A 25,946-nucleotide genomic window follows, 5' to 3' on the forward strand; every position below is an offset into this window, starting at 1 on the left:
TATATATATATAACTATGTATTACAATAAAACAAATTGATTTATTATTATTTATTTTTTTTTACTGTCCTGCAAAAACAAACATTGTCATGGCAATAGTTTACATATGCTTTTATTTATTTTATTTCATTTATTTATTTGTTTTGTTTATTTATTTGTTTGTTTGTTAAAAGGGGTGTCTCTTAACTTTTATGTGTGGTCCAAGACCCTTCCAGACCAATGACTGAATGTTGCTCCGCTCTCTCCCTCCTGCTTTCTCTGATAGAGATACTTTTCCATTGTGACCCAAATGCCTCGTGCCTCGTTTGCAGATGTTATTTATATTTAATATACCCCTTGCTTCTCCTCCTCCTCCTCCTCCTTGTAGAGAGATGATTGGTTTCTCTTTCAGCTGTTTAAATAGAGAGGGATGAGAGCTCTCTCTCTCTCTCGTATGAATGGCTGCTGTATAATAGTCTCCAGCCCTGACGTTTAAACAAAGAGCAGAGGTAGGACACAATGCTCAACTCTCCGATTGGAAAATCGGCTTAATTTAAATGTTCCAGACGCCGTACACTCCCCACCCCAACAAAGTCTCTGCAATCTCTCTCTTTTTATGGCCAACCCCAAAAACCAGAACCACAACACTATGTATTTGATATGTCAAACTGTTGCATCAGTACTGTATCATCACTCGTTTTCTGTCTTTTTTTTTTCTTTTGATCCTTTTGCCTTGAAAATCACAACTGTTGCTCTCTCTCTTTCTCTGATCAAGAGATTACATCTTTATTTAAGGCATTTGTTAAGTTCAAGAATTGTTGTGGAATTTAAGTATTATAAAGCAATGAAAGATATAGAAACTTTTAAAACTACAGTGGTGTTATATTTCTATTTTTTTGTACGGTGGAGGAGGAGGAGCTAATCTTTGATCTTGTGAGGAGTTGAAATATTTATGTCTTTATTATGATTAAATAAAGTGTATTATTAAAAATAAAAAAATCTCTCTCTCTCTCTCTCTCTCTCTATATATATATATATATATAAAGTAAGGTCAGTGCACACATCTTTCCTGCCTATAAATGTTGTCTAGGTAGGCAGCTGTCTAGGTTTGGAACGGAGCCATTCAGTCTCCAGAGAGCCGATCGAATGCCAGTCAAACATTATGATTTCTGAATGAAACTATATGAAAGTAGACGTGTGGCTGGCAATATTTCTCAGCGTGTTTCAGTCAGCTGTCCTCTCTGTTGGATGTTTGTAATATGTAATATGTAGTATGCAAGCTGTCTGTGTGAATGAGTAACTGTGTTTGTTGAACTGCTGACAGTGATGGTGAATGTGGCAACCTCTGTTTTGCACCGCAGTGCTCAGATTTCACATAGCACTCTGAAAGCATCAAGCAGGTTGATCATTATCTATATTTCCATCTGTCTTTATTGTCGTATGGCGCTAGCAATGGTGTACTTGTGCATTCGATCCCAGGGAATGAGAAAATGTATACCTTGAAATTAGGGCTGCACGATAAATCGCATGCGATATTTAACGCGCATCTTGTCAGAAAGCCGGTTCTGTAATCAGCGGTAAATCTCCATCACCTGCATGCTTTCAACTTGAGCAGCATTAACTACACAGAGCCGTTGCATTAAATATTGCATGCGATTTATCGTGCAGCCCTACTTGAATATTACGCTAATGATAAAAGTGTCTGCAAAATGCATGAGTGTAAAATAAAAATAAAAATGTGTGAATAAACTTAACTGCTAGATGCTAACACCATTTGCTTCCATCCCTGTTGAAAAAAACAGCATATGCTGGTTAGGTATGGGTTTTTCAACAGGTGTTGTCAAGTTCTTTCCTTTTTGTACTGTTTTTAAAAATGGAGGTTGAAAAAATTTCTGTGATATATATAACAATTTGCAACAGATGAGTCATATGAGCCTAACTTAAACTTTTCTCACAGGAAATTTGGAGCTGATTCCAGTCAGACACTGGCGTTAGCATGTTGCTAAGCTAATAGCTCACAGCTAACAAATACTGAGTGGAAAAGTGTTTTTATTGGTGTGAAATATTTTCTACCTGCAGTTGGAGATAAAAATCCATACTGAAATAAGAACTAGTGAGATTTAGTTGACTAATTCTGAGCGTGGTGTGTGTGTAGGTGAGCCGGGTGCCGGTGGAGAGCTGTGAGCAGTACAGCAGCTGTAGCGAGTGTCTGGCTTCTGGTGATCCCCACTGCGGCTGGTGTGTCCTGCACAGTGTGTAAGTATCAGCACCTCCTGACCCCACAGCTGCTCACACACACGTACACACGCGTTTACACGGCTATATGAATCGGGACGTACTGTAGACTGTATTGTTTAATAAGGCTAATTGCTATGCTGACACTAGGGAGTTATGTAACAAGTTTCCAGCGACAGTGTATCTGTCTGAAAAATGCTTAGCTATGAGACAATAACAGCCAAGCAGAACATGTTTAATGTTACTTGGACCAGTATGGAAAAGAGAAACCAAAGCAACATCCAAAATTGCGTACTGAAGTATGTACTTTTTAATTAAGTAAATTAATTTATTTATTCATTACTTTTTGTTATTATTAATCTAATGCAGCAAGAATTTTGGTATACAAATTTTGTTTTTGTTTTGTTGTTTTGTTTGAACTCTACTGAAGTTTTATTCATCACACCACACAGTGTTATTCCAAATCTATAATCAGCTTACTAATAAAGTATGTACTTGATCGCGCTGGTTGATTGTTCTTAGAAATTGATTATAATGGTTTTGTCCCCCCTGCTGAGTAATATTTGTGTTTAGATGTTCACGTAAGGACCGCTGTGAGCGAGCTGATGAGCCGCAGCGCTTCGCCTCCAGACTGGAGCAGTGCGTCCGACTCATGGTGCAGCCCAACAATATTTCAGTCACCATGTCTGAAGTTCAGGCAAGTGTTTGTGAATGAAATGGCTTTTATTGTAATCAGATTATGATTAGGATAATTGAAAACATGTTGGGAGGTGGTTTGAGGCAGATTTTGACCACATTTAATGACAGTATAAATGTAAATGCATTTTTGTTTTGCATATTCAGCGACATAAGTAATATTATGTCGCAAATAATTATGTATTACTGTGCCATTAAATGTTAATTGCTTTTCTTATTCTGCTTTTACGTCATAAAGACAACAGACTCATTGCACTTGTGATTTGCTCAACTATATTTTATTAATATTAATAATAATAATAATTATATGCTTTATTTTTTTACAAAAATATTTAAAAGAAAAAAGTATTTATCGACATGAGTAGCAATATTGATAAATTATTTATCAATTTATCATTATTTTCAATGCATGGATTGTACTATAATTTGTCATATTAATTTGATGTATTTTTGAATTACTGTTATTTTTTTATGGCACCATAATTCCAATATCTAAATAATGTTGAATAATAATAATAATAATAACATTTATTTGTTTGTTTGTTTTATATATCGTTATGTATTTTGCATTTATTTTTTAATATATACATTTATAATTGTGACATTTAATTCCCTGTCTTTTTATTACCGTTATCGTTAGACTTTCATATGTCAAATATATAATGTACAGATTAACACATGCAATCTTTTTTTGAGATAGATAGATAGATAGATCGATAGATAGATAGATTTTCAATGCATGGACTGTATTTGAAATCTCAAAATTTCTCTGTTTAAAACATTTTTTGTCCCATTTTCTTCTCTTCTAATTTCCATCAATAAGAGCCTCATAGGAAATGTGATGTAGATGCTACACGGTTAAAAATATTCAGATAGTATCTGGATATGAAAGTCCAGGTGTCTTTTTGTACAAATGTTCAGTGTTTGTCATGCCAATAAAGTACTGCAAGTGAAACCTGTTCCTGTCTCCTGGTCTGTGTTCGGTTCTGCAGCTGGTTCTTCAGGCTCAGAATGTTCCCAGTCTGGCTGCGGGTGTTAACTGCTCATTTGAGGACTACACTGAGACGGAGGGACACATCATGGGGGGACGTATATACTGCCTGTCCCCCTCTGCACGGGAGATCGCTCCCATGACGCGCAACCAGGGTAAGGCGACATGCGCACACTCCTTTAAAAGCCTCCTAACGCTTGTTAGAAAGTGCTGAAGCTCACCGTGTGTCTGCTGGCAGGTGACAAGCGAGTGGTGAAGGTCTATCTGAAATCCAAGGAGACGGGGAAGAAGTTTGCCAGCGTGGATTTTGTCTTCTACAACTGCAGTGTCCATCAGTCGTAAGTTTCACACGGGAAAGAGAGAAGGCAGCTTCCTGTCGTCTAACTCTCTTCCTCCCCATCTCTTTCGTTCAAACTAAGACAAGTGTATTTTTATGGGACCGTGCTCTGTGTGTGTGTGTGTTTACTGCTTCAGAGTGAGAGAGGGATGTTATTTTTGTGTGCCGTTAGCAGTTTTTCGCTGAGATCAGGGATGAGATCAGACTTTTAATGTCATTTCATTAACGACTCATGAGCCTCCCTGACTTCAGCCGTCCAGCTTTACTGCTCATGAGTTATATTCCTGCAGTTCTTACATCACTCGCTCTCTCTTGCTCATGTTCCTTCGTTTAAATCCATCCTTCCTCTGTTCTCGGATCAATGACGAATAAAGATAACCGTAATGATGAAAAGGAAGAAACATTCTAAAATGCATGTACAAAAGACTTGGCGATCTGTTTTCATTTTGATTTCCAACTTTTATTCCTAAAATTAAATTTTTATTATAAATGTCAAATTGAGTAAAAAAAAAAAAAAAAAAATAATAATAATTTGACTCTCTTCAATATATAAGAAAGTGTAAGCATATTAACTTAAAGTTCTACACATTTTTTTTTTCAGATTTTCTGTTTCAGGTTTTTCATTTTCAAGTTTTTTTTTTTTTTTCTTTGAATAGTTTTTTGTCATTAAGTTAGAATTAATTACAATCTGTAACAAAGTTTTTAGAAAATAATTTTCATGAAATAGCTTTCTTACAAAACATATATCCTGAAATTGTCTTTGGATTGTTACATCTGACAACATGAACTAACCTTGCCGTCTCATAATTTTTAGGAGGCTTACTGACCTTGACATACTTTTTCTGTAATATTTCCAGTTTTATGGTGTTCTTGACACATGACTACGAAATGGCTTTGTGCATGTTGGTTATGTCACACTAACTTTTATTTAGTGTATAGAGTTATTATAATTATTTAAACCTAAAACCATAAAAAAATATTTTTTTTAAATAAAATATAAAAACTTATTAACATTACCGGAACATACTGTTTATTAAGATGTCATATAGTTGCCACAACAAACTTCCTAATTTTCATTTATTTTAGCTTTATATACTAAAATAACTAAAACTAAAATTTTTACAACTAAAACTAAAAAATTTAATTTTTTAAAAACTATATACACATAAAAAAAACAATAACAATGGCAACACCACAAATAACCCAACAAAATTACTAACACTTTAACTACAGTTAAAATGAAAACAATAAAATCTAAAAAAAAAAAAAAAAAAAAAAGTAATTTAAATTCAATTAAAATGACACTGATTCAGTGTTCAAAGGTATTTAAATAAAAATAATATCCTAAACCAATAAACAAAGTTGCATCATTTCTTATTCATTTTATAATATATTTTAATTTTATATTATTTCTACATTTATGTTTATTTATGCTTTTAAACAAAGCATTTACTGAATAATTAAATAATTTATTTCTGTCTTTTAATGAGACTTTATTGCGCCACCTTTATTACTGACATCTTTTTGCCCCACAAAAAAATAGCTAAATTAATTTTAATTCAGAAGTTGAATTGAAAATGTATATCATATAAGAGGTGTGTATGTAGTTTTAAACAATTAATAATTGCGTATGTCATTGAGCCTCTTCATAAACTATACTGATCCCACCACCACATTTCATTCTCTTGACCTTATTTCCAGTCTCTCTCTCTCTCTCTCTCTGTCCCATGGCTCCCACTCTCTCTTCTCTTCCTCTTCTCGTCCCGCCTCTCTCTGGATAGACAACAGGTTGTGCTCCGGACAGGAGCGGCTCCAGATGTTTTGAGCTCCAGTGTCTCCTGTCCTCTCCCGCTCTCGTTCATTAAGTCAGGCTTTACATTAGCATGGCACTGTCCCATTAGCGACACAGCCACTTCATCTAAAGCTGAACGCGATCAAGTGCTCACCCGGTGCTCCTTGTGTGTGTGTGAGTGTGACTAAGGCACACGATTTGGCTCTAGTGATCACAGGGTCTCTGTTCTGTGTGTGTGTGTGTGTGTGTGTGTGTGGCAGAGGGGTGCCTGCTTGGCACGGCAAATTACCCTGCTAGCTATTTACATGCAGCGTAACAATATTAGAGTTTAGCATGAGACAGGGGGAGGGGACGACTTAATCGAGCATGCGAGGGGCCCGATGCATTTTTAACAAGAGGAGCACGAAATGAATAAGCAGGGAAAATCGGAAAAAAGACAGATAGATTGTGGCTTTTGTTGAAGCGATAAAGCACTCACAAGGCTGAGAGGTTAGCAGTAGCTTGCGCATTTTAATATGAAAAGAGCCCATGCGTGTGGCACAGGAGATACACACTGTTGAATAGACCGTCCCTTCTCTGTGTGTGTGTGTGTGTGTGTGTGTGTGTGTGTATGTGTGTGTGTGTGTTTTATATGTTTGTGAGGTTTGGCATCACGTAATTGTGATGTCTGGTTTCCTGTCTTGTGAGTCTCATTATTGTCATTGTTTGCCAAGTTTGCTTAGCAGCATTATACTTGCATGTCAAATATATAATATATAAATATTAAAATAAATATATAACAAACAGTTATCTTTTTTAAAATAATAATAATTATTATTATATTTATGTATTTATTTATTTACATTTTATTTAATTTTTTGAGGTTTGCACCACATTTAGCTAATTATTAATCATTATTAAATATCAGCATATATCAAATATATAAAGTACACATTAACAAACAAACAAATTTCTTTATTTTTGTTTATATTTGAATACCAACAACAATAATAACACTGCTACTAAAAGTAAATAAAAATAACATTTATTATTTATTTTTAAAGTATAATGTGTAATATTCATTTAATGCATTTTTTATGTGCTATTAGTTTTTATGGCACCATAATTTCAATTCATAATAATAATAATAATAATAATAATAATAATAACAACAACATTTATTTGTTAGTTTGTTTTATATATTATTCTTTTTTTTAATTAATTTTATTTATATATATATACATTTATAATTGTGACATCTGGTTATTACCATTATCATTAGACTTGCATATGTCAAATATATAATGTACATATGAACGCGTTCTTACAATTTTCTTTTTTGTGTAAATTTAAATGATAATTAATGTAACATTTTGTTTTATTTTATTTTATTTCTGTGAAGTTCAGGGGGAAAAGAAAGAAAAGTGTATTTTGTCACAAATTTTGTTTCACGGTTCTGCAAAGGCAGTGAGGAGGATGACATGGTGCTTTTGAGGTGCGTGTCAGCAGTGATGGGTTGTAATGTAGGTGCCTTTTCAGGAAGTAAGATCTGAATAATACAAGATCAAAGTGTGCCAATGTGACATTCATTAGTGGTTGCTTCCCTGCGCCTCTCTCTCTTTTCTCCTCTTTCTTCCCCTCTCTTTCTTCCTCTAGCCTGTTTTGCTCTGCTCTCTTCCCTTTCTCTCTCCCTCTCTTTTCCTTTTTTGTTGCTGCATCCTTGTTTTTCTCCTTTTCTCACCCTCTTTTTCATTCCTCTCCCTTAGAATCTCTCTATTTCTCTTCGTCAGGTTCAACCAGTCCTTTAATTCAGCAGCTCTTGTGTCTCATGTAGTCGGAGCGGAGTGAGGAGAAAGCTTTATCATGCACCAGCAGCGGACGTGAGCGTAAGCCTTTGAACATTTGGCACAGACAGGGGAAGAGGCGTAGAGCGCACTTCTCGCCTCTTTGTGACGCTCTCGCTGACCGCAGAAGCCTTTTCATGATAAGAGAAAAGCACTGGGCGTCTGAGGAGAATTTGGGAGCGGTGAGCTACATGCAGCTCACGGAGTGTGTTTTACAATACTGTGGAAATACTACACTGTGTGTAGACCGTACTTCAGCGTTTGAGTTGTAGCGCTCGAAGCTCTTTTTATTTTAGCAAATTGGTTTCTTTATTTAATGAAGTAATTTAAAGGTGTTCCAGGTCCCTTTGTATTTCATTTGGTATTAAAATACTTTTTTTGTTAAACTCATCATGAATTTAAAAACAACCCTGTTTAATTCATGCACAATATTCTGAACGATTCATTTGTGCATGAATCAATTATAGTAGTCACATAATATGATGATAATAATAATAATAGTAAAAATAACAATAATAGTAGATATAATTAATTGTCTGATAATATATTCTAATATACAAATATGGCAAAACTATTACTTTACAGTTCTATAGTATTATTGAATTCTAGCATTCGAATATTTATTTTGTTTACATTTTATTAAAATAATAATAATATATTCATAATTATAGTAAAATGCAATTTATATACAGTGGGTACGGAAAGTATTCAGACCCCCTTAAATTTTTCACTCTTTGTTATATTGCAGCCATTTGCTAAAATCATTTAAGTTAATTTTTTTTCCTCATTAATGTACACACAGCACCCCATATTGACAGAAAAACATCATTATTTATTTTTTATTATTATTATTTTTAAAATGACCTTTAACAGTTTTTTATTTTGTCTTTAATGTCCAATGGCAGAGAGAGGGAGCGTTCTGGAAATCTGTTCTATTTGGTGACACTAGTGGTGCAGAAATTACTCACTTCACCTTTAATATACAGTTGTGAAATGGTTTAGAAGTGCTGCACAAATCTGTTTCCACCACTTATGTCAAGCTCAATTCATTCTGGAGTTCATGGCGAACGTGTGATAAGAAACTGCTCCCATGCAACTCTTCTATTATGACTTTTTGAGACATGACTAGAGTATGAGACTAGAGTACAGATCAGAGTCCTTGTCCTCCCCTGCCAAACACCAACAAAATCTTCCTCTGTAACCATAGCAACGAAACCAACCTACATCTTTGTCTCGGTGCAATGTGTGGAAAGTTGACAGATCAGTGTTGTTTGTGACGTGTCTGGCATTCTTATTTTTTTTCACCTTGAGGTGCCAACTCTTGTCAAATGTGGGCTCAGTCGTTAAATGTCTTAACTGAACAAATCATCAGTGTTATTGATGTAAATTAGTCATTTTAATCTGTTGAATGTGAAGCTTTGCTCTGTGGTAATTTTCTGTGTGCAATGCCTGAATGATTGGATTGTGTTTGTGTGTTTTTGGTTTTCTTTTCTGATGTATTTTGATTAGAGCGTTCGTTCGCTCTCTTTGATCTGTCTCACTTTCTGTCCATCTCACACCACCTGCTCTCCGTCACCTCTGCTTGAAAGATGAAAAGTGTTGAGAAAGGGAAAGAGAAGACATAAAAGAACTAGATTCATTTGAAAAACCATCTTGGAAATAGGGTGTAATGGATGGTTGCTAGGGCGCTAAATTAATAAATAGTGGTCTAAGTGTCTTTAGTGTATTGTTAGGGCACTGATAGATGGTCGCATAGGTGTTCAGAGTTTTTAGTGTGTTGTTATGCAGTTGCTAGGGGGTTCTGGGTGGGTGCTAGGGTGTTGCTAATTCAAGATTCAAGATTTTTATTTGTCACATACATGGTTATATAGGGAATATATGACCAGCAGTGAAATGTTGCTAATGTGTTCTGAGTGTTTTAGCTCATTATTTTGTGGTTGCTAGTGTGTTCTGGGTGGATGTTTGGGTGTTACTAAGGCTTTCTGAGTGTTTCAGTGCATTGTGTGGTTGCTAGGGCCTTCTGAGTGGGTGCTAGGGTGTTGCTAAGGTGGTCTGAATGTTTTAGCTCATTGTTCTATTGTTGCTAGGGTGTTCTGGGTGGATGCTAGCGTGTTACTAAGGTGTTCTGGTTGTTTCAGTACATTATGTGGTTGCTAGGGTCTTCGGAGCGGGTGTTAATGTGTTGCTAAGGTGTTCTAATCATTTTAACTCATTGTTCTATTGTTGCGACTAGAGGGTGTTCTGGGTGGATGCTAGGGTGTTACTAAGGTGTTCTGAGTGTTTCAGTACATTATGTGGTTGCTAGGGTCTTCGGAGTGGGTGCTAGGGTGTTGTTAGGTTTTCTGAACATTTTAGCTCATTGTTCTATGATTGCTATGTTAGTGAGTTTTGGTTATTAGGGTGTTTTGGGTGGTGTCTAGGGCTTTGTGGTTGTTAGTAGGTTGCTGTAGGAATACTAGGGTGTGCTGCGTTGGTACTGGGGTGTTGCTAAGGTGTTCTGTGCGTTTTAGCGCATTGTTTTGTGATTGCTAGGGTGATCTGGATGGTTGCTAGGGCTTTGTGGTTAGTGAGTTGCTATACGAATGCTAGGGTGTTCTGAGTTGTTGCTGGGGTGTTGCTAAGGTGTTCTGAGTGTTTTAGTGCATCCAGAACGCTGCTGCCAGAATTCTGACTAGAACCAGAAAATCTGAGCATATCACACCAGTCCTCAGGTCCTTACACTGGCTTCCAGTTATATTTAGGATTGATTTTAAAGTTTTCAAAGTTTTGAAATTCCTTGTTTTATTGTTGTGATTTTATATATATTTTATATAAATTTCTTTTCTTTTATGTAAAGCACTTTGAATTACCATTGTGTATGAAATGTGCTATATAAATAAACTTGCCTTGCCTTGCCTAGTGCATTGCTGTATATTTGCAAGGGTGTTCTGGGTGGTTTCTATGGTGTTGCTAAGGTGTTCTGGTTGTGTTAGCACATTGCTGTTTGGTTGGTAGGGTGTTTTGGGTGGTTTCTCAGGCTTAGTGGTTGTTAATAAGTTGCTGTGTGAATGCTAGGGTGTTCTGGGTGGTTGCTAGGGCTTTGTGTTTAGTGAGTCATACAAATGTTATGGTGTTCTGAGTTGTTGCTGGGGTATTGCGAAGGTGTTCTAAATGTTTTAGTGCATTGCTGTGTAGTTGCTAGGGTGTTTTGGGTGGTTGCCAGGGCTTTGTTGTTATTACTGAGTTGTGGTTGCTAGGGCTTAGTGGTTGTAAGTAAGTTACTATACAAATGCTAGGGTGTTCTGAGTTATTGTTAGGGTGTTGCTAAGGTGTCCTGAGTGTTTTAGCACATCGTTATGTGATTGCTAGGGTGTTTTGGGTAGTTTTAGTGTGCTGCAATACAGTTGTTAGAGCATTCTGGTGAGTGCTGTCGCTTTGCTAGATGGGTTCTAATGAGTTCTGAATAGGGCTGCGCAAATAATCGAATTCGATTATCATGCGCATCTCGTCAGTAAAGCCGGTTCTTTGATTAGTAGTAAACCTCCATCACCTGCTTTCAAATGGAGTGGCATTTACTACACAGAGCCGTATTTCACTGACAAGCTACGCAATATCGCATTCATTATCGCAGGCGATACATCGGCGATAATGAATGCGATATTGCGTAGCTTGTCAGTGAACTACGGCTCTGTGTAGTAAATGCCGCTCCATTTGAAAGCAGGTGATGGAGATTTACTACTAATCACAGAACCGGCTTTACTGACGAGATGCACACGATAATCGCATTCGATTATTTGCACAGCCCTAGTTCTGAATAATTTTTAGTGCGTTGCTATGCAGTTGCCGGGGTGTTCTGGGTTGGTGTTAGGGCTTTGCTATGTAGTTACGAAAGTGCTCTGAGAACAAGTTAATGATATATCTAGTGAAAAAGTGTACAGTAGTTTGAAAATGTCATGGTTTGATATACAGTGCATCTATATGTGGCCATTAATAACTGAATAATACTATTTTCTCTCGCTGTCTCTTCTTGATAGGTGTCTCTCCTGTGTGAACGGCTCCTTTCCATGCCACTGGTGCAAATATCGACACATGTGTACCCACAATGCCAATGACTGCTCTTTCCAGGAGGGCCGCGTCAACATGTCTGAGGTCAGTCTGTCCAATACAATACATACATTTACACGCAAAGCACTTTCTTCACACATCTCGCCTTTCATTTAAACGAAAATTGCTTTTCATGTTTGCGACCCATCACCAACAAATCCAGGGCTGCAGATGCACACATGGGCGGTCATGTCCCATTTGCGAGCGTTGTTCTTTTTGCGCTGGCTTTGTGTGAGCAGCTGTTCTAAGGAGAGCGGCGCTGGATTAATGCACTTATAAACAGCACTGACTGAATGACTATGCAAATTGTATCGTGTTGTACATTTACAAATGCTACATTTGCATAAAAACCAATATCAATCACATCTCTCCCTCCTTTTCGTATGAGCGCTGGAAGTGTGCGAGGCGGCATTACGCGTGTACAGTGGGTTATGATTACCGACACACACACGCATCAATCCTCCACATGCCCGTTCTCGACTGCCGAAGTCATCTCAGGGGAGCATTTGTATCTCAAACCACTTCGGGTCGACCAGGGGGCTGTTCATGCGCTCTGCAGCTGTTAAACAGTGCTTTCACCATTGAGAGGGGCATTTGGGTGTAATGTACATAAATGTTTACCATTTTCCACACAGCCTTATCGCTGTTCACTCCCAAACACCTTCCTGCTGTGCTGCAGTATCCAATTCCTCAGTATTAGTTGATTTTAGATCCCAGCTCAATGCATTTGTATCTTGCACCTGAGTAGTAGCCACTGCTGTACACCGTAATTTAATGTTAATGTAAGTCTTATTATATACACTTAATTTATAATAGTAATAATAATATTATTGTTATTATTATTGTTGTTGGTTTTGTTGTTGTTGATGTTTTAAAAATATCAATTAAAATAATAATATTTGTTATTAGTAGTAGTATTTAATAATAATAATAATAATATGTGTTGACATTATATTATCATATTAACATATAATAATAATAATAATAATAATAATAATAATAATAATAAAAACAAATGAAAATAACATTTTTACATTATTTTTATGTTTCAGTTTTCATGATTTTAATTGTTTAAATTAATTTTTATTTATTTAAATTATTATTTATTTTTGTTTACGTGGATTGTGAATAGAGTTAATGCTAAAGAAAGCTGTTAAGTGCAGTGTGCAGCAAAATGTCTTTAACCCTTTATCCTTGAATATATTCATAATGTATAAGGGCCTCGATAGCTTTATTGATTTTGTAGAATGGTTACTGCATAATGCAAATATCAAGGACACAGTTTTTCATTAAGATGATATTTTATTAAGCAAATTTATTTGTTTAAGTCGCTCTGGTTAAAAGCGTCTGCTACATAAATAAATGTAAATTCATTAAGTATAATCCTTCAGCTAGAAAATAGACTATATTTGACAGTTAGTATTACGCCTAGATTATTATATTATGGATGATTCATTTGGAGAGTAGCTAGATGTCATTACGTCATATCCTGACATGAGGTCATGAAGAAGTTGCCATGACGTGTGTAGAGAGTAATAAACACTGGAAAAATGCTATTGACATGGCAGTTGGTGGTGCGGTGTTTACAGTGTTGGGGAGTAACTAGTTACATGTAACGGCGTTACGTAATTTAATTACAAAATAAATGTAACTGTAATCAGTTACAGTTACTAAGAAAAAATGTGTAATTAAATTACAGTTACTTATGAAAATGTTAACGATTACAAAGGGGATTACATTTGAATATTTACACACTTCCACATACAGATTTCATTGATTTCTTTCCCGAATTGCCCTGATTACTCTGAGACATACGGCCCTATAATTTCCGCGATGCAGAAAACACAGACTGGTTCGTAGAATCCAGTCATAAAAACGGAATTTCTATAGCCTAACGCGGACGGAATATGCCACATTTTGGACGAATAAATCAAAAAATGGGTCAGTACACTTGAATCAAAACACGATATGGACTAATGTCTGTGAATGTTAAGCCGCAAAAAAGACAATATATGAATCCTGCACGTTCTGCGTGTCTGTGGAAATCAGGCGCGGACTGGCCATCGGGAGAACCGGGACAATTCTCGGTGGCCTGGCAGCCGATTTGGCCCGCTATTTTAATATTATTATTGTATAGTTGCCAGCCGAATGTACTAAAGCGATTATTTCCATTCCAATTCGCCACTCGATAATTAAATCTCTAATAAATCATGAATCGATTAGTCGTGACTGGTAATGCTTCGGCTCGCAAAGTGGGTTTCAAGTGCAGGTCAGTTTCATCTGTAAATATGATAAAATAATAAAAAAATAGTTGTAGTAAAAATGAATACAAATGGTAATCCATTTGCCAAAAAAAAAAATGGTTACTGTACTTTTACTATAATAAAAGCATTGTTGGGTGTTTATTGGGTGGAGACACTGTGAGACACTGGTAGGGTTTTGTGGTTGAATGTGCGGAATTGAGGCAGGGAGTGAAGGATAGGTGTTTCGGATCTGGTATCTTCAGGTAGCGGCGGTTAATAACCAGTGGTTGAAGTGAGATTTCGGAGATTGCTTTTCATTATTATCTGCAGTGGGGTCTCAAAAGTGAGTGAAGGTGCCTGCCTAGACAGCATTTCTGGAATCTTAGAAGAAATCTGGTGATGACTACAAAAATAAACATAAGGTTAACACCAGTGCTCCATGTTGTCATTCCAGAGTCTACTTTTATACTGTTTGATAATAATAATAATAATAATAATAATAATAATAATAATAATAATGTCGTTATTTCTCGTCTCTGGACTGTGATGGACTTGGGCTGTAGATGGAGGAATGGTAGTGATAGTGATAATAATAATAATAATAATAATAATAACAATAATAATAATAATAATAATAATAATACTACTTTTATACTGTTTGATAATAATAATAATAATAATAATAATAATAATAATAATAATAATAATTAAGTAAACAAATAATATTTTTAATAATAATACTAATCATCATATTATAATGCTTTAAATAAATAATTCTTAAAGTAATAATAATAAATGATTTTTGTGGTTGTATTTATGGAAACTGTATTTGCAGTTAAATCTTTATTTAAAATTATATACTACAATATTCACTCCAGAAAAGTGATTCAAACACCTATAACTTAAAAAAATATATATAAAACATTATTATTATTATTATTATTATTATTATTATTATTATTGACAAAAATTTATGGCAAGTGCTGTTGTCCTATTGGTGATTAATGTAAAATAAGCGCTAAAAAGAAAGGGAATAAAAAGGTGAACTCATTAAATCTGACCAAGAGGAAAATTGCTTTAGTGAGCCACACTTGAGGAGAAAATACTAATAATATTAATAATAATGATAATGATAATAATGATGATGATGATGATGATAATAATAATATATCTTTCTTTCTTTTTTCTTTTCTTTACTTTCTTTCTTTCTGCATTATTAAACAACTTTATTTCTTTCTTTCTTTCTTTCTTTCTTTCTTTCTTTCTTTCTTTCTTTCTTTCTTTCTTTCTTTCTTTCTTTCTTTCAATGAGTTATAGGCAGGCTTTTCCACATATACGACCGCAAATACAGTTCCCTCAGTCCCTTTCAGAATTACTTTATCTCTGCCATTATTAAAGCTTAGTCTCCGAACAACCTTACCTTAAAAAATAGCCAAACATCCTCGCGAAGACATGAAAGATAAACCATGCCGTCACAGAGCGTAATGAGTCACATTTGCAAATCAAATGTATATAAATCAACATTTGCCTGACAGCGGATAAACAGAGGAACACATTAAATCTGACCAGGCGGAAAATTGCTTCAGTAAGCCACACTTGAGGAATCCACAAGGAGAAATAAACAAACATACATATAAACAAACAAACAAATAGCGCCGCTAACACATTTGTTCCAGCATTCGTTATTTGTGAACCCAGCTGTCGGCCAGTAGCTCATTTAGTCACACTTGGACAGCGGTTTTGCCCTTTGCTAGTGCCAAAAGTGGCCGACCATTTCACAGATCCGCACCGAAGGTCGTGCAGAGCCGGAATATTGAAATGTGTCCTGCGTTCAGCATCGTTTTGGATTAATAGTGGAGTCAGTGTGCATCACGCTGTTTTCTGTTTCCAGGCTATACAGCATGTGTTGATATGCAGGCACGCTCATAATGTGCCAACATTGGTTGTCCGTAAATGGACCAGAGAGACTGAATGAAAGCCGCTGACCCACCTTGGGAACCCAAGATTGCCGTAGTTGCTTTCATCCAACCCTTTTGAGATACAGTCGCCCTGTTCATAAGCGTAATGAATGGAGTTTGTTTTAAGGATGATGAAACTGGTGTTACGGCTGCGTTCTCCCGCTCATTTGAGACTCATTAGTGTGCGTCTCCGATGAGACAAATGGGGGTTTTGATAAATAAGTCATAGGGTGGTATATCGCCAAGGAACTGCTCGATGCACCCGTGGGATCCGTGCGATTCAGTAATGCTCTGCCTTGTGTTTGCTCTTATAAACAAAGACATGTCACCCATGATAATAGCAGAAACCGCAAAGGATTGTGGGGGTGTTTGTCATCAGTTGGGTGCATGTGTGGTTTTAAGACTTGTAGTGTAAATAGGACAGTATATAGCTCTCATAATTCATTCAGATCTGTTAGCATTAAAAGCTTTCTGCTCAAAGCTATTGTACCTACATTGTTGTTTGGTAATAAAATAACTTACGCTGCTTCCCGCAAATATTTTATCCATAGCATTTCAAAAGCTTTTCTGGGTGGTACGAGTACATAAGACGGTAATATAGTTGTCAGCAGGAAGATAATTCAAAGAAAGCCTACACAGTCACCAAAAACAAGTCATTCTTTTGTCTTCTTGAAAGAAGGCTATATTTCCCGGCTTTCACAGCTTCAATAATAATCAGTATCACTAATATGCTGCTGCCGAATATGGAAGCTGCACAGTTGAGTTGATCAGAGACTTTTTTATCAGGACATCCATCGTGTTTATACTTTCTTCCTTTTTGCTTTCAGAGACTTAATTAAAAATGAGAAGACATTTAGATTTCATTTTGTCACCGGAGCCCGTAATTTCATTTTTAGATCCTTCATAATGTCTGTGTTTGGTCCATAAAGCTTTAAACTGTTAAAATAATAGAAATTGAGTCTTGTGAGCATCTGCAGAAAAGTAATTGATTTATTAATGTTTGGAAAAGTAACTAGTTGAATATTATCTTTAACCAGTTGTTTATTCAAGTCATAGATTGCCCCATATATATAATAATAATAATAATAATAATAATAATAATAATAATAATAATAATAATAAATTGTGATTATATTTTATGACAGCTGTGCACATTTCATATTAATGTAAAGCAAAAAAAAAAAAAAAAACTCATTCTCATTACTGTAACAAAAAATAATTATATTTATGCAGATTTATGCTGTTTTATAGTAATGAGAATCTAATCAAAATCACCAATAAGAATAATGAGACTTAAAAAAAACATAATTATTATCATGAAAATATTGTTGCAATAAAATAAAATAAGTTTAATTTACTTTATGTACAATATAATTTGTATTTATTTATTAATATGATTAGTTGTATTAATATATTATATACATTATCATAAATATATCATTTTAAAATTATTTTTATTGCTTTTGATTTTTGGGTAAAATGTGACCTGGACATGTCTTATCTTACAATTTAGATGAAAAATGATCAAGACGTCCTATTTTATTTTTTTCTTGTCCAAACATAGTGCCATGTTCCAATTTGCAGCATCTTAATTTTCCGTTATGTAGGACGTGATGCTTTTGTCAGACCTTGATTTAATCTTCAATGTGTATGCATGTCTCTTATAGAACATGCATAATTTGAATAGAATACATAAACACTGAATTAGATTCTTAATGGGCCGGCCATATCTTCCTCACTGACCTCTAGCACTAAACTGAATTGCATTTGCACAGGTTTGATCTGGTCTTTGTTTCCTAATGCATGTGGAGAGCAGCATCCACTTCTGGCTTCCCAACTCCATCCAGCTCTGATTTACCGTCTGTCCCGTTTGGCTGTCAGGTATTTCTTCATCCTTCGCTCCCTCTCTTTTTCTCTCACTCATTCCCTCTCTCAAATCTCTGCCCAGCTCCCACAAACGCTCTGCAAATTCCTGTCTCCCATGCCTCTGATCCCGGGCCGGTCTCTGGATCAGTATTCCAGCAGCCGTGCCCAGAACGCATGCCTCACCTCGTGCCATTTCAGTTCCTCGAGTGACTCCATATCAAATGCTACCTTCATCCTACCCCGTCGCCTCATCCTCTCGGGATAACGACGACGAGTGTTCATCGTAATTAATCAATAAATCAGAAAGGCAATTAGCAGAAACGGGGACCTCGCCACGCACCCTCACCTTTGTTGTTTGATGCCGGTCCATCCCGCTGTGTTGCAAGTAGAGCTCAAAGCCCCTCAGTTCCCATTCTCTCTGGCACTGGGCCTCTCGGAGGGATCTAGGGCTGCCACTGATCTGTGGCTTTAATTATTCAAAGTGTATTAAATCTTAATTTCCAGATGCCTCAGCGTCTGTCTGCCTAATGGAGACCGAGGATGAATTTTACATTCAGGAGTCAAGGAGATGGCGCGAGCACTTGCAACTTCTTGGGTGGTGCCCAAGAATACGGGGCCAGGACCGGGTTTCTCATGCTGTTTTAACATGCTGTTTTCAACAGTTTTAGTCAATACGATTTTTTACTGTATTTGCTAAGAATGCAAATCCTTTTCATGCTACGTTATAAATGAGCTATTGTGTAGCAAATATCAACAGTTAGCAATTAGCTTATACAGATTTACTTACGTATACATGGTTTTTGTTGAACATTTTTGGTGGAAGTGCTTTCGTTAGCATGCTAAAAGCATATTTAAAAGTGTGCTTTAGCCATTTAGCATGATTACGTGGCAAAATTATATCAAAGAAGTTCCATCTTTACATTAATTCGCTTTGTTGGTAGCATGGTTGCTTCATCCATACACATTTAGCAATAGCAGTTAGCAGCTAGGATGGGTTAAGATGAACAATTTGTTTGCTAGTCATCCAACAACCAACCTAGTTCTTATAGAATTGTTTTTTTCTGAAAATTTACTAATTTTTGTTTTGTTGTTGTTCGTTTGTTTATTAACTTTCATATTTTTTCACTTTTATCATGCTAAAAGCATGTTCTGCTTTAGCTGTTAGCATGTGTGCACGGTAAAATCATCTCAGTTGTGTCTCTAAAATAATTTCCTTCAAAGCATTGTCTCTTCATCCACATACATTCATGTTTGTATGAACCTAGTTTATGTAGATTTCTACTTATAGTGATATACTGATATTTGGATCTATTTTACTTATACTGATATTTGTTGAATTTTTATTGTTGGCAGTAGTACTGGGATTAGCATACTGAAAGCATGTTGTGATTTAGCTGTTAACATGTTTGCATGATTAAATCATTAAGTTGTATCTTTAAATTAATTTACTTTAAAGCATCATTGCTTCGTCCATGCACATTCAGATGGCTGTCTTTGGCAATTGTTGCCCCTTTTCAATTATCAATAGCAATTAGCAATTTTTTCAACAGTGGTGCTTCAGTTAGCCTGTTGAAAACATGTTGTGCTTATGCTGTTTCACAGTAAAATCTCAATATTTTTCCTAAAATAGCATCTCTAAATATATATAGCATTTCAATACCTGAATGCCCTCTAAGAAGTATGTTCAGTCCAAGGCAGGTGTTCCAAAGCCTGTTCCTTAAAACTGAAACACCCACCCACTGCTCAATTTTAAATTGTTGTATTTTCCCTAGTAGCCATATGGAAATGTCTTATATAATCGATATCACTATGAGTAACTGGTCTCCAGGTTTGCTAACACATATCGGTTTGTATTAAGCCACATCTTGCTAAGTTTTGAGTGGCGCTCTATTTTCGAGCCCCGTGTGGGCGGACACTCTAAAGCCCTTTTAGACTTCAAAGTCCCTTTCATTCGACAACAGGCTCCTCTTAGAGTGGATGGATCCACGAGTTGTTTCCCCCTAACCGTTTGGCCCTTACTAGCCAACGAGCTCTAGACTGATTAATTAGATGGCAGCTCAGTTCCTCATCTGTTGCCCTGATAAGACTTGCCAAAATATGTAATTAAAAACGCTACTAGGATTTAAAGAATTTTGGTGATGCTGCCCTTGAATTGTTGATAGTAATTGGTTAGACATAATAACAGGCTTGTCAAGTCGTTCAAGGACTCAGTCAATAGTGATACATGTGAACGACCAGCTAATGCAGCGCTGTTGTTCCTACTATACCCTAACAATAGTTGTGATGAAGTACTGTGAGTAACCTCAGAACTAAACCCGTCATAGCCACTTTTGGTAAGATCAATAGCACTGTTTTAGTTGGTTCTGAATGGTACTGAAATACATGTACCGTGGTATTTTACAAAAATAATTTGGGACTACCATGGTACCATGTCCACAAAAAAATAAATAAATGAAAAATAAGATAGATAGATAGATAGATAGATAGATAGATAGATTAATAAATATATACACTGCCATTCAAAAGTTTGGGATAGATAAGATTTTTTGTAATGTTTTTGCTGCAATAAAAATAAAACAAAAACCATTTAATTTTAAAATAAATTTTAATAAAACTAACAACAACAAAAAAAATGTTGGCAACTAATTGAAATAAATTAAGATGAATTAGTAAGACTGTTAAAACTGAAAAATGCAACTAAATAAGATGAAATATAAAGCTAAAATGTTTATATATTTTGTAACTTTATTATTCCTATTATTTCTTCTTCTTCTTCTTCTTCTTCTTCTTCTTCTTCTTCTTCTTCTTCTTCTTCTTCTTCTTCTTCTTCTTCTTCTTCTTCTTCTTCTTCTTCTTCTTCTTCTTCTTCTTCTTCTTCTTCTTCTTCTTCTTCTTCTTCTTATTCTTATTCTTCTTATTCTTCTTCTTCTTATTCTTATTATTATTAAAGCAAATAATAAAAATATCAAAGCATAAATTCTAATTAATTAAGTATATAAATTATAATAAAAATGACACTCACATAACAAAATAACTAAAATTAAAACTGAAAATAAAAAAAGGCAATTCAAAATATCAATAAAGCCTATAATAGTATAGAACTAATACCAAAATAACACTTCTGTATTTATATCACTTACAAAAGTACTAAGGTACTACCATAGTTTTTGTACCTTCCATGGTATTATTGGAAGCACCCTGGAGTGCAGTATAAAAGACTGTGGTACAGTTTAGTACCATGGTATATTTTAAAGTACCATAGTAACACCATCACTGTACCATATTTTTATATATATAAAGAGATGGTACTCTGAAGTACTTCCAAAAATAATATGGTAGTACCATGGTACTATGCCTAAAACACTTTTTGGTACATTTGTGCTACACTTACAAAGAAATGCTGTAACCGTTCCATGGTACTGAATCACGATCATGTTAAATACCATCTACTCCTAGGTGTCTCATATAATACTGTAGTATTACTGTAGTACATTGCTTATTTCTAAGTGTAGAATATTTATCCTAAACGGTTCGAACACGAATTCTGTTCCTATGCTATTTAAATCCATTTCCAACTCGGAAGTGAGGGAATGTGGATGATCCACAGAAGTGGGTTGCATTTGCTGTGTTTGCAGTGTGGGCTTTACTTTGCTTAACACTCCATGAGCACCGTCTCTGCATCGCACCACAGCTTCTTTAGACCGAGAGAGAGAAGTAGAGAATGTGAGAGAACGAGGAAGAAAAGAGCAGCAGATATCATGCTTTGCTTGCAGGAGCATTGCTAGAGGCAGCAGTTGAGCAAAACAAACAGCAGACTAGCAGAGCAGCGCTGCCAGCTACCAGAGCCAAAAAACAGCCCTCCTCTTTCCCGCCGCACGGCTTCCCAACAATCCTATACTACACACTGCACACTGCAGCTCTCTGTGTTTCCATGTCCGTTTCATACTAAACGTCAGCTGTGGGTCCATTTGAAATGTTATTCAAATTAATTACATGATATGCAGATTAATTAATTGAATGCATCACATATATTTCAATATTTGCTCAGAAAAGCCCCCAAATGAAGACATTTGTCTATATTCATGTTACAGACGGGTGAATCATTGAATAGACATCATAAGAAATATCTTTAGAAGCTGTTTGTATTGTTTTTCTCCAGCTAATGGACTGTTTACACGGGATGCTTTCTTGTATTCTTTCTGCATTTTTTATTGTTATCATTGGTCTGTTAACATGCAGACTAACACTTTTGCTGTTGTGTCGATTCTTGTACCATGAGGGCTGTTTTTAAGATGTTGGAGGTTTTGAAAAACAAATCCCAAGACTCGAAGTCCTGAAACATTCTCTTGTGTTGATTATTTTATGTCATTCGACGATTGGAATTGGCATTTTTTAATGCAAAAAAAGAGAAAATCCATTCCATATTGGTGATTATCAATGCAAATAATTAAATATAATTATTCTTTGTATTCACTTTAACTAGATGCTTTTAAACTGCATTTTGAATTTAATTTGCAACAGTGTTTTAGTCAAATCATAGTTGATCTGACTGAAAAACACCCCAATACTTAATTTAATTTATACTAAATACTAAATTTTATTTTATTTTATTTTATTTCTTGGCTAATAACCATATGTAAAGTAACCATATTCTGGTATTCCATGCATGCATTTATAATGCAGTATAGTATAGTGTTAAAAAATAAATAAACAAACAAACAAACTTTTTAATATATCTTTTTATATTTTATAAATGTTTTTTTATTTGTTTATTTATTTATGCAATATTTAACACTTTACTATACTGCATTATAAATGCATGATTAGAACAACAGATCATTCCAGGATATGGTTATTTTACAGAAACTGCAGCGAATTTTATTATATTTTTTCATTCATTTCATTTATTTTATCTCATTTGACTATTGGAAGTAAACACGAAACTTTATGAATTTAATTTGAAACCGTCTTTTAGCTGATCTGATTTACAAATACCTCACATTATATCATTTCATTTCATTTCTCCTTTGGTTACGAACCAAGACCATTAACTTGACTAATTCCCAGAGCTATGCTAAATATGCTAAAAATAACCATATTGTGGAATTTTCTGGCATTCCATGCAAGCATTTATAATGCAGTATAGCACAGTGTTAAATATTGCAGCAGAAGCCGCAGTGGAGTGCTTCAGCATCAGTCAGATGGATTTGAAGTTTTCTAAGTTGAACATGTGAGTTTGCTGCGAGCTCATTCCCACTATGTGATTCAGCGCTGTGGGGGTGCACACCGCATGCTAACCTGGATTCCCGGCTCACCGGAGCCGCAGTCATTTCAAAGCAAATAAAGGCAGTAAAAGGGAGAAAACGTGAAACACTTCAAAGGAATCCCCGCGGTACACCATTATTCCGTTGTGCTCAGCAAGTGTGCCATCTGATCTGCTCTTTCAACCCTGTTTTGACACCTGTCAGGGTACTTAATAAAATAGTTTCCCACGTTTTTTCCATTTTGCTTTAGCGCTTGTGCTTTCTTACAGTCTTATTACTCTTACAAAAAGTACCGTTGCGGTACCACAGTTCAGTAATGATATCTGATGGAAATACTATACTATTTGAAAAGTACCATGGTACTTTTTGTAAGGATCTCTGTTTCTGCATCTGTTTCTTTGTTTACCAAAAACATATATACTTTAAATGTTGCCTTTTTCTCGTCCTTTCCATTCCCCTTTTCCATTCCTTTTCCCCTCGCTTTCTCACACCCTTTCAAACACACATTTCCATTTTTCCATGGGGCTGGAGTCGCTGGACTCACATCTCTTGTAAAAGGCATCTTTTTCTTATCAGATGGTTGGAGCGTTTCATTAAATGTGTAGTTTACGGCTATCTGTTCTCCACCTGTGTGTTTTGATTGCCGAAACGAATGGCAGAGCCACGAGCAAAGCATCTCTCAGCACCAGTCAGGTGGCTTAGCATGACCGATAGCAGCTCTCCCTCTTCTCTGATTGGCTCTCAGCCGCTCTTATCATTTCTCCCCTTTGCCTCGCGCAGTTGTGAGCTGAATAGACTTTGTTAAATTACATTGTGTCACATTTGCAGATTATTTTCGGAATGAAGCCAAGCTAATCAGGGTAATTAGATTTCATGGCAGTTTAGTGAAAAAACAAATTGACAAACTTACAAACAAGCTGAGTGTGAAGGGATAGCAGAACTAATGATGAACTAATGATGCCAAAGCATTGGTCTTTGAAGATGTGCCCAATTGTATGTCCCATAGAAACTAATATGATGGTATGTAAAGCAGAATCTAATATACTGAGTGGTTCTTTAGTATATGATGTACTTCAACCATTTTTAACAATCAGAATGTGCCATTGTACTTTCAAGAACATGTTCAAGTCATATTTCACCTCAAAAGAAAGAAATCAAATTAGGCCTAATTTTCTTCAAAAAAAAAAAAAATCATATAATTATATGTATGAACTGCCTAAAATATATAAAGAAAATATATTACAGAATTTTTAAATGTATTTATTTTACTGTATAAACCAATGTGTTTTTATTTTCACATTCCATAATTTAAATACTGTATATAAAATAAATACATAAATTAAAAAAATATATATCATAATTATACACACGTGTGCATAATTATGACATTTTTACTATATCATTTTTTATATTATATATTTAAAAAAAAATTGTTATATATTGAATATAATTTTACACGTGTGTATAATTCTATACATCATATAACATTTTTTATTTGAATATATCATTTATATATATATTTATATGACATGTTTATAGCATATTTAAATATGTATAACTGCTTAAAATGTATATGAAACATCAAACAATTATTTTATTTGAAATATTTTTAATATTAAAAATGAATTTATTATATACATTTATGTACATAAAATATAAAATTTATATAATATATACCTTTTAATGTAATCAATATTTTAATATTTTAATGTTTATATATCAATTAAATATTATTATAATTTAATATATTTGTATGCTTTTCACTTTTTATACAATGCTTAATTTCTTATTTGCTTAATTTTTTATTATTAAAACTTAATGTATAATATACATTATATATCATAATTTTACACACACACACACACACACACACACACACACACACACACACGTATATGGATTTACTGGACATATATTCATGAGATTCAAACAGTTATTTGGACATGGTACAGGTACCATGGTAATACTGTGTTTTTTGGACATGTGCTTAGGATTCAGCCTTTAAACATAAACATAAAGTATTTAGCATGCAGACATCATTCTGACCGTAAACCGACTATTACCAGCGGTGTTAACACGTTTCCGTTTAAACCTTTAGCAGTGAACATATAGTTTTGGGTTTGTGTGCTGCGTTCTTGGGAAACTGATAAGGGCTCTCTGTGCTCAGTATACAGGCCTTTATTGACTCTGAACAAATTGCACCTTTTCATTAGCAGTGAAACCCTCACCTTTGTGTACCACACAGTAATTGAACACTAACACAGGCTCGCTCCATTGAGGGGGGGGGGTGACTGCATCACAGTCTATTTATTCAGTCACAACCGAATCGAAAGCACAGCACAGTATTAATAAGGAGACTGCCGCCCGAGGCAATTAAACCAGCAGCCCAATGGAACTCTGCAGAGTCACCGAGCCGCATGTGGCTTTCCCATCAGGTTTGTTTACAGAGCCCTCGCCGTGGCAGCGCTAGCTCATATCTCCGGTAGATTTTAATAAAGCCGCTGGTGTTCCGTACTCCTCCCATTCAATTAGAACCACAGGCAGGGTAAATAGGAAATGAGGGTAACAAGTTCAGACGCTCTATCAGGCTGTGATTGGATGGATCAGGGGTAGAGCTACCCTGTGTTGCATCTTTCATACATCACCTGCAAATGTTTTTTTTTTATTGGGGGGGGGCAGG

At 35.3% G+C, this 25,946-nt stretch overlaps 1 protein-coding gene across 1 annotated transcript in view; it reads left to right on the forward strand.

The window, feature by feature from the left end:
- Positions 1 to 25,946, forward strand: part of LOC107671876 (plexin-A1-like) — a 255,769-nt gene that overhangs the window by 132,594 nt on the left and 97,229 nt on the right. Inside the window, exons 5-9 of the mRNA XM_016464878.1 lie at positions 2,134 to 2,234; positions 2,787 to 2,910; positions 3,902 to 4,055; positions 4,139 to 4,238; positions 11,866 to 11,980. Coding sequence (XP_016320364.1) covers positions 2,134 to 2,234; positions 2,787 to 2,910; positions 3,902 to 4,055; positions 4,139 to 4,238; positions 11,866 to 11,980 — 594 coding nt within the window. The remainder of the gene's footprint in view (positions 1 to 2,133; positions 2,235 to 2,786; positions 2,911 to 3,901; positions 4,056 to 4,138; positions 4,239 to 11,865; positions 11,981 to 25,946) is intronic.

The sequence above is a fragment of the Sinocyclocheilus anshuiensis genome, unplaced genomic scaffold (assembly GCF_001515605.1).
Source record: "Sinocyclocheilus anshuiensis isolate Anshui unplaced genomic scaffold, SAMN03320099.WGS_v1.1 scaffold1089, whole genome shotgun sequence".
Classification (NCBI taxonomy): domain Eukaryota; kingdom Metazoa; phylum Chordata; class Actinopteri; order Cypriniformes; family Cyprinidae; genus Sinocyclocheilus; species Sinocyclocheilus anshuiensis.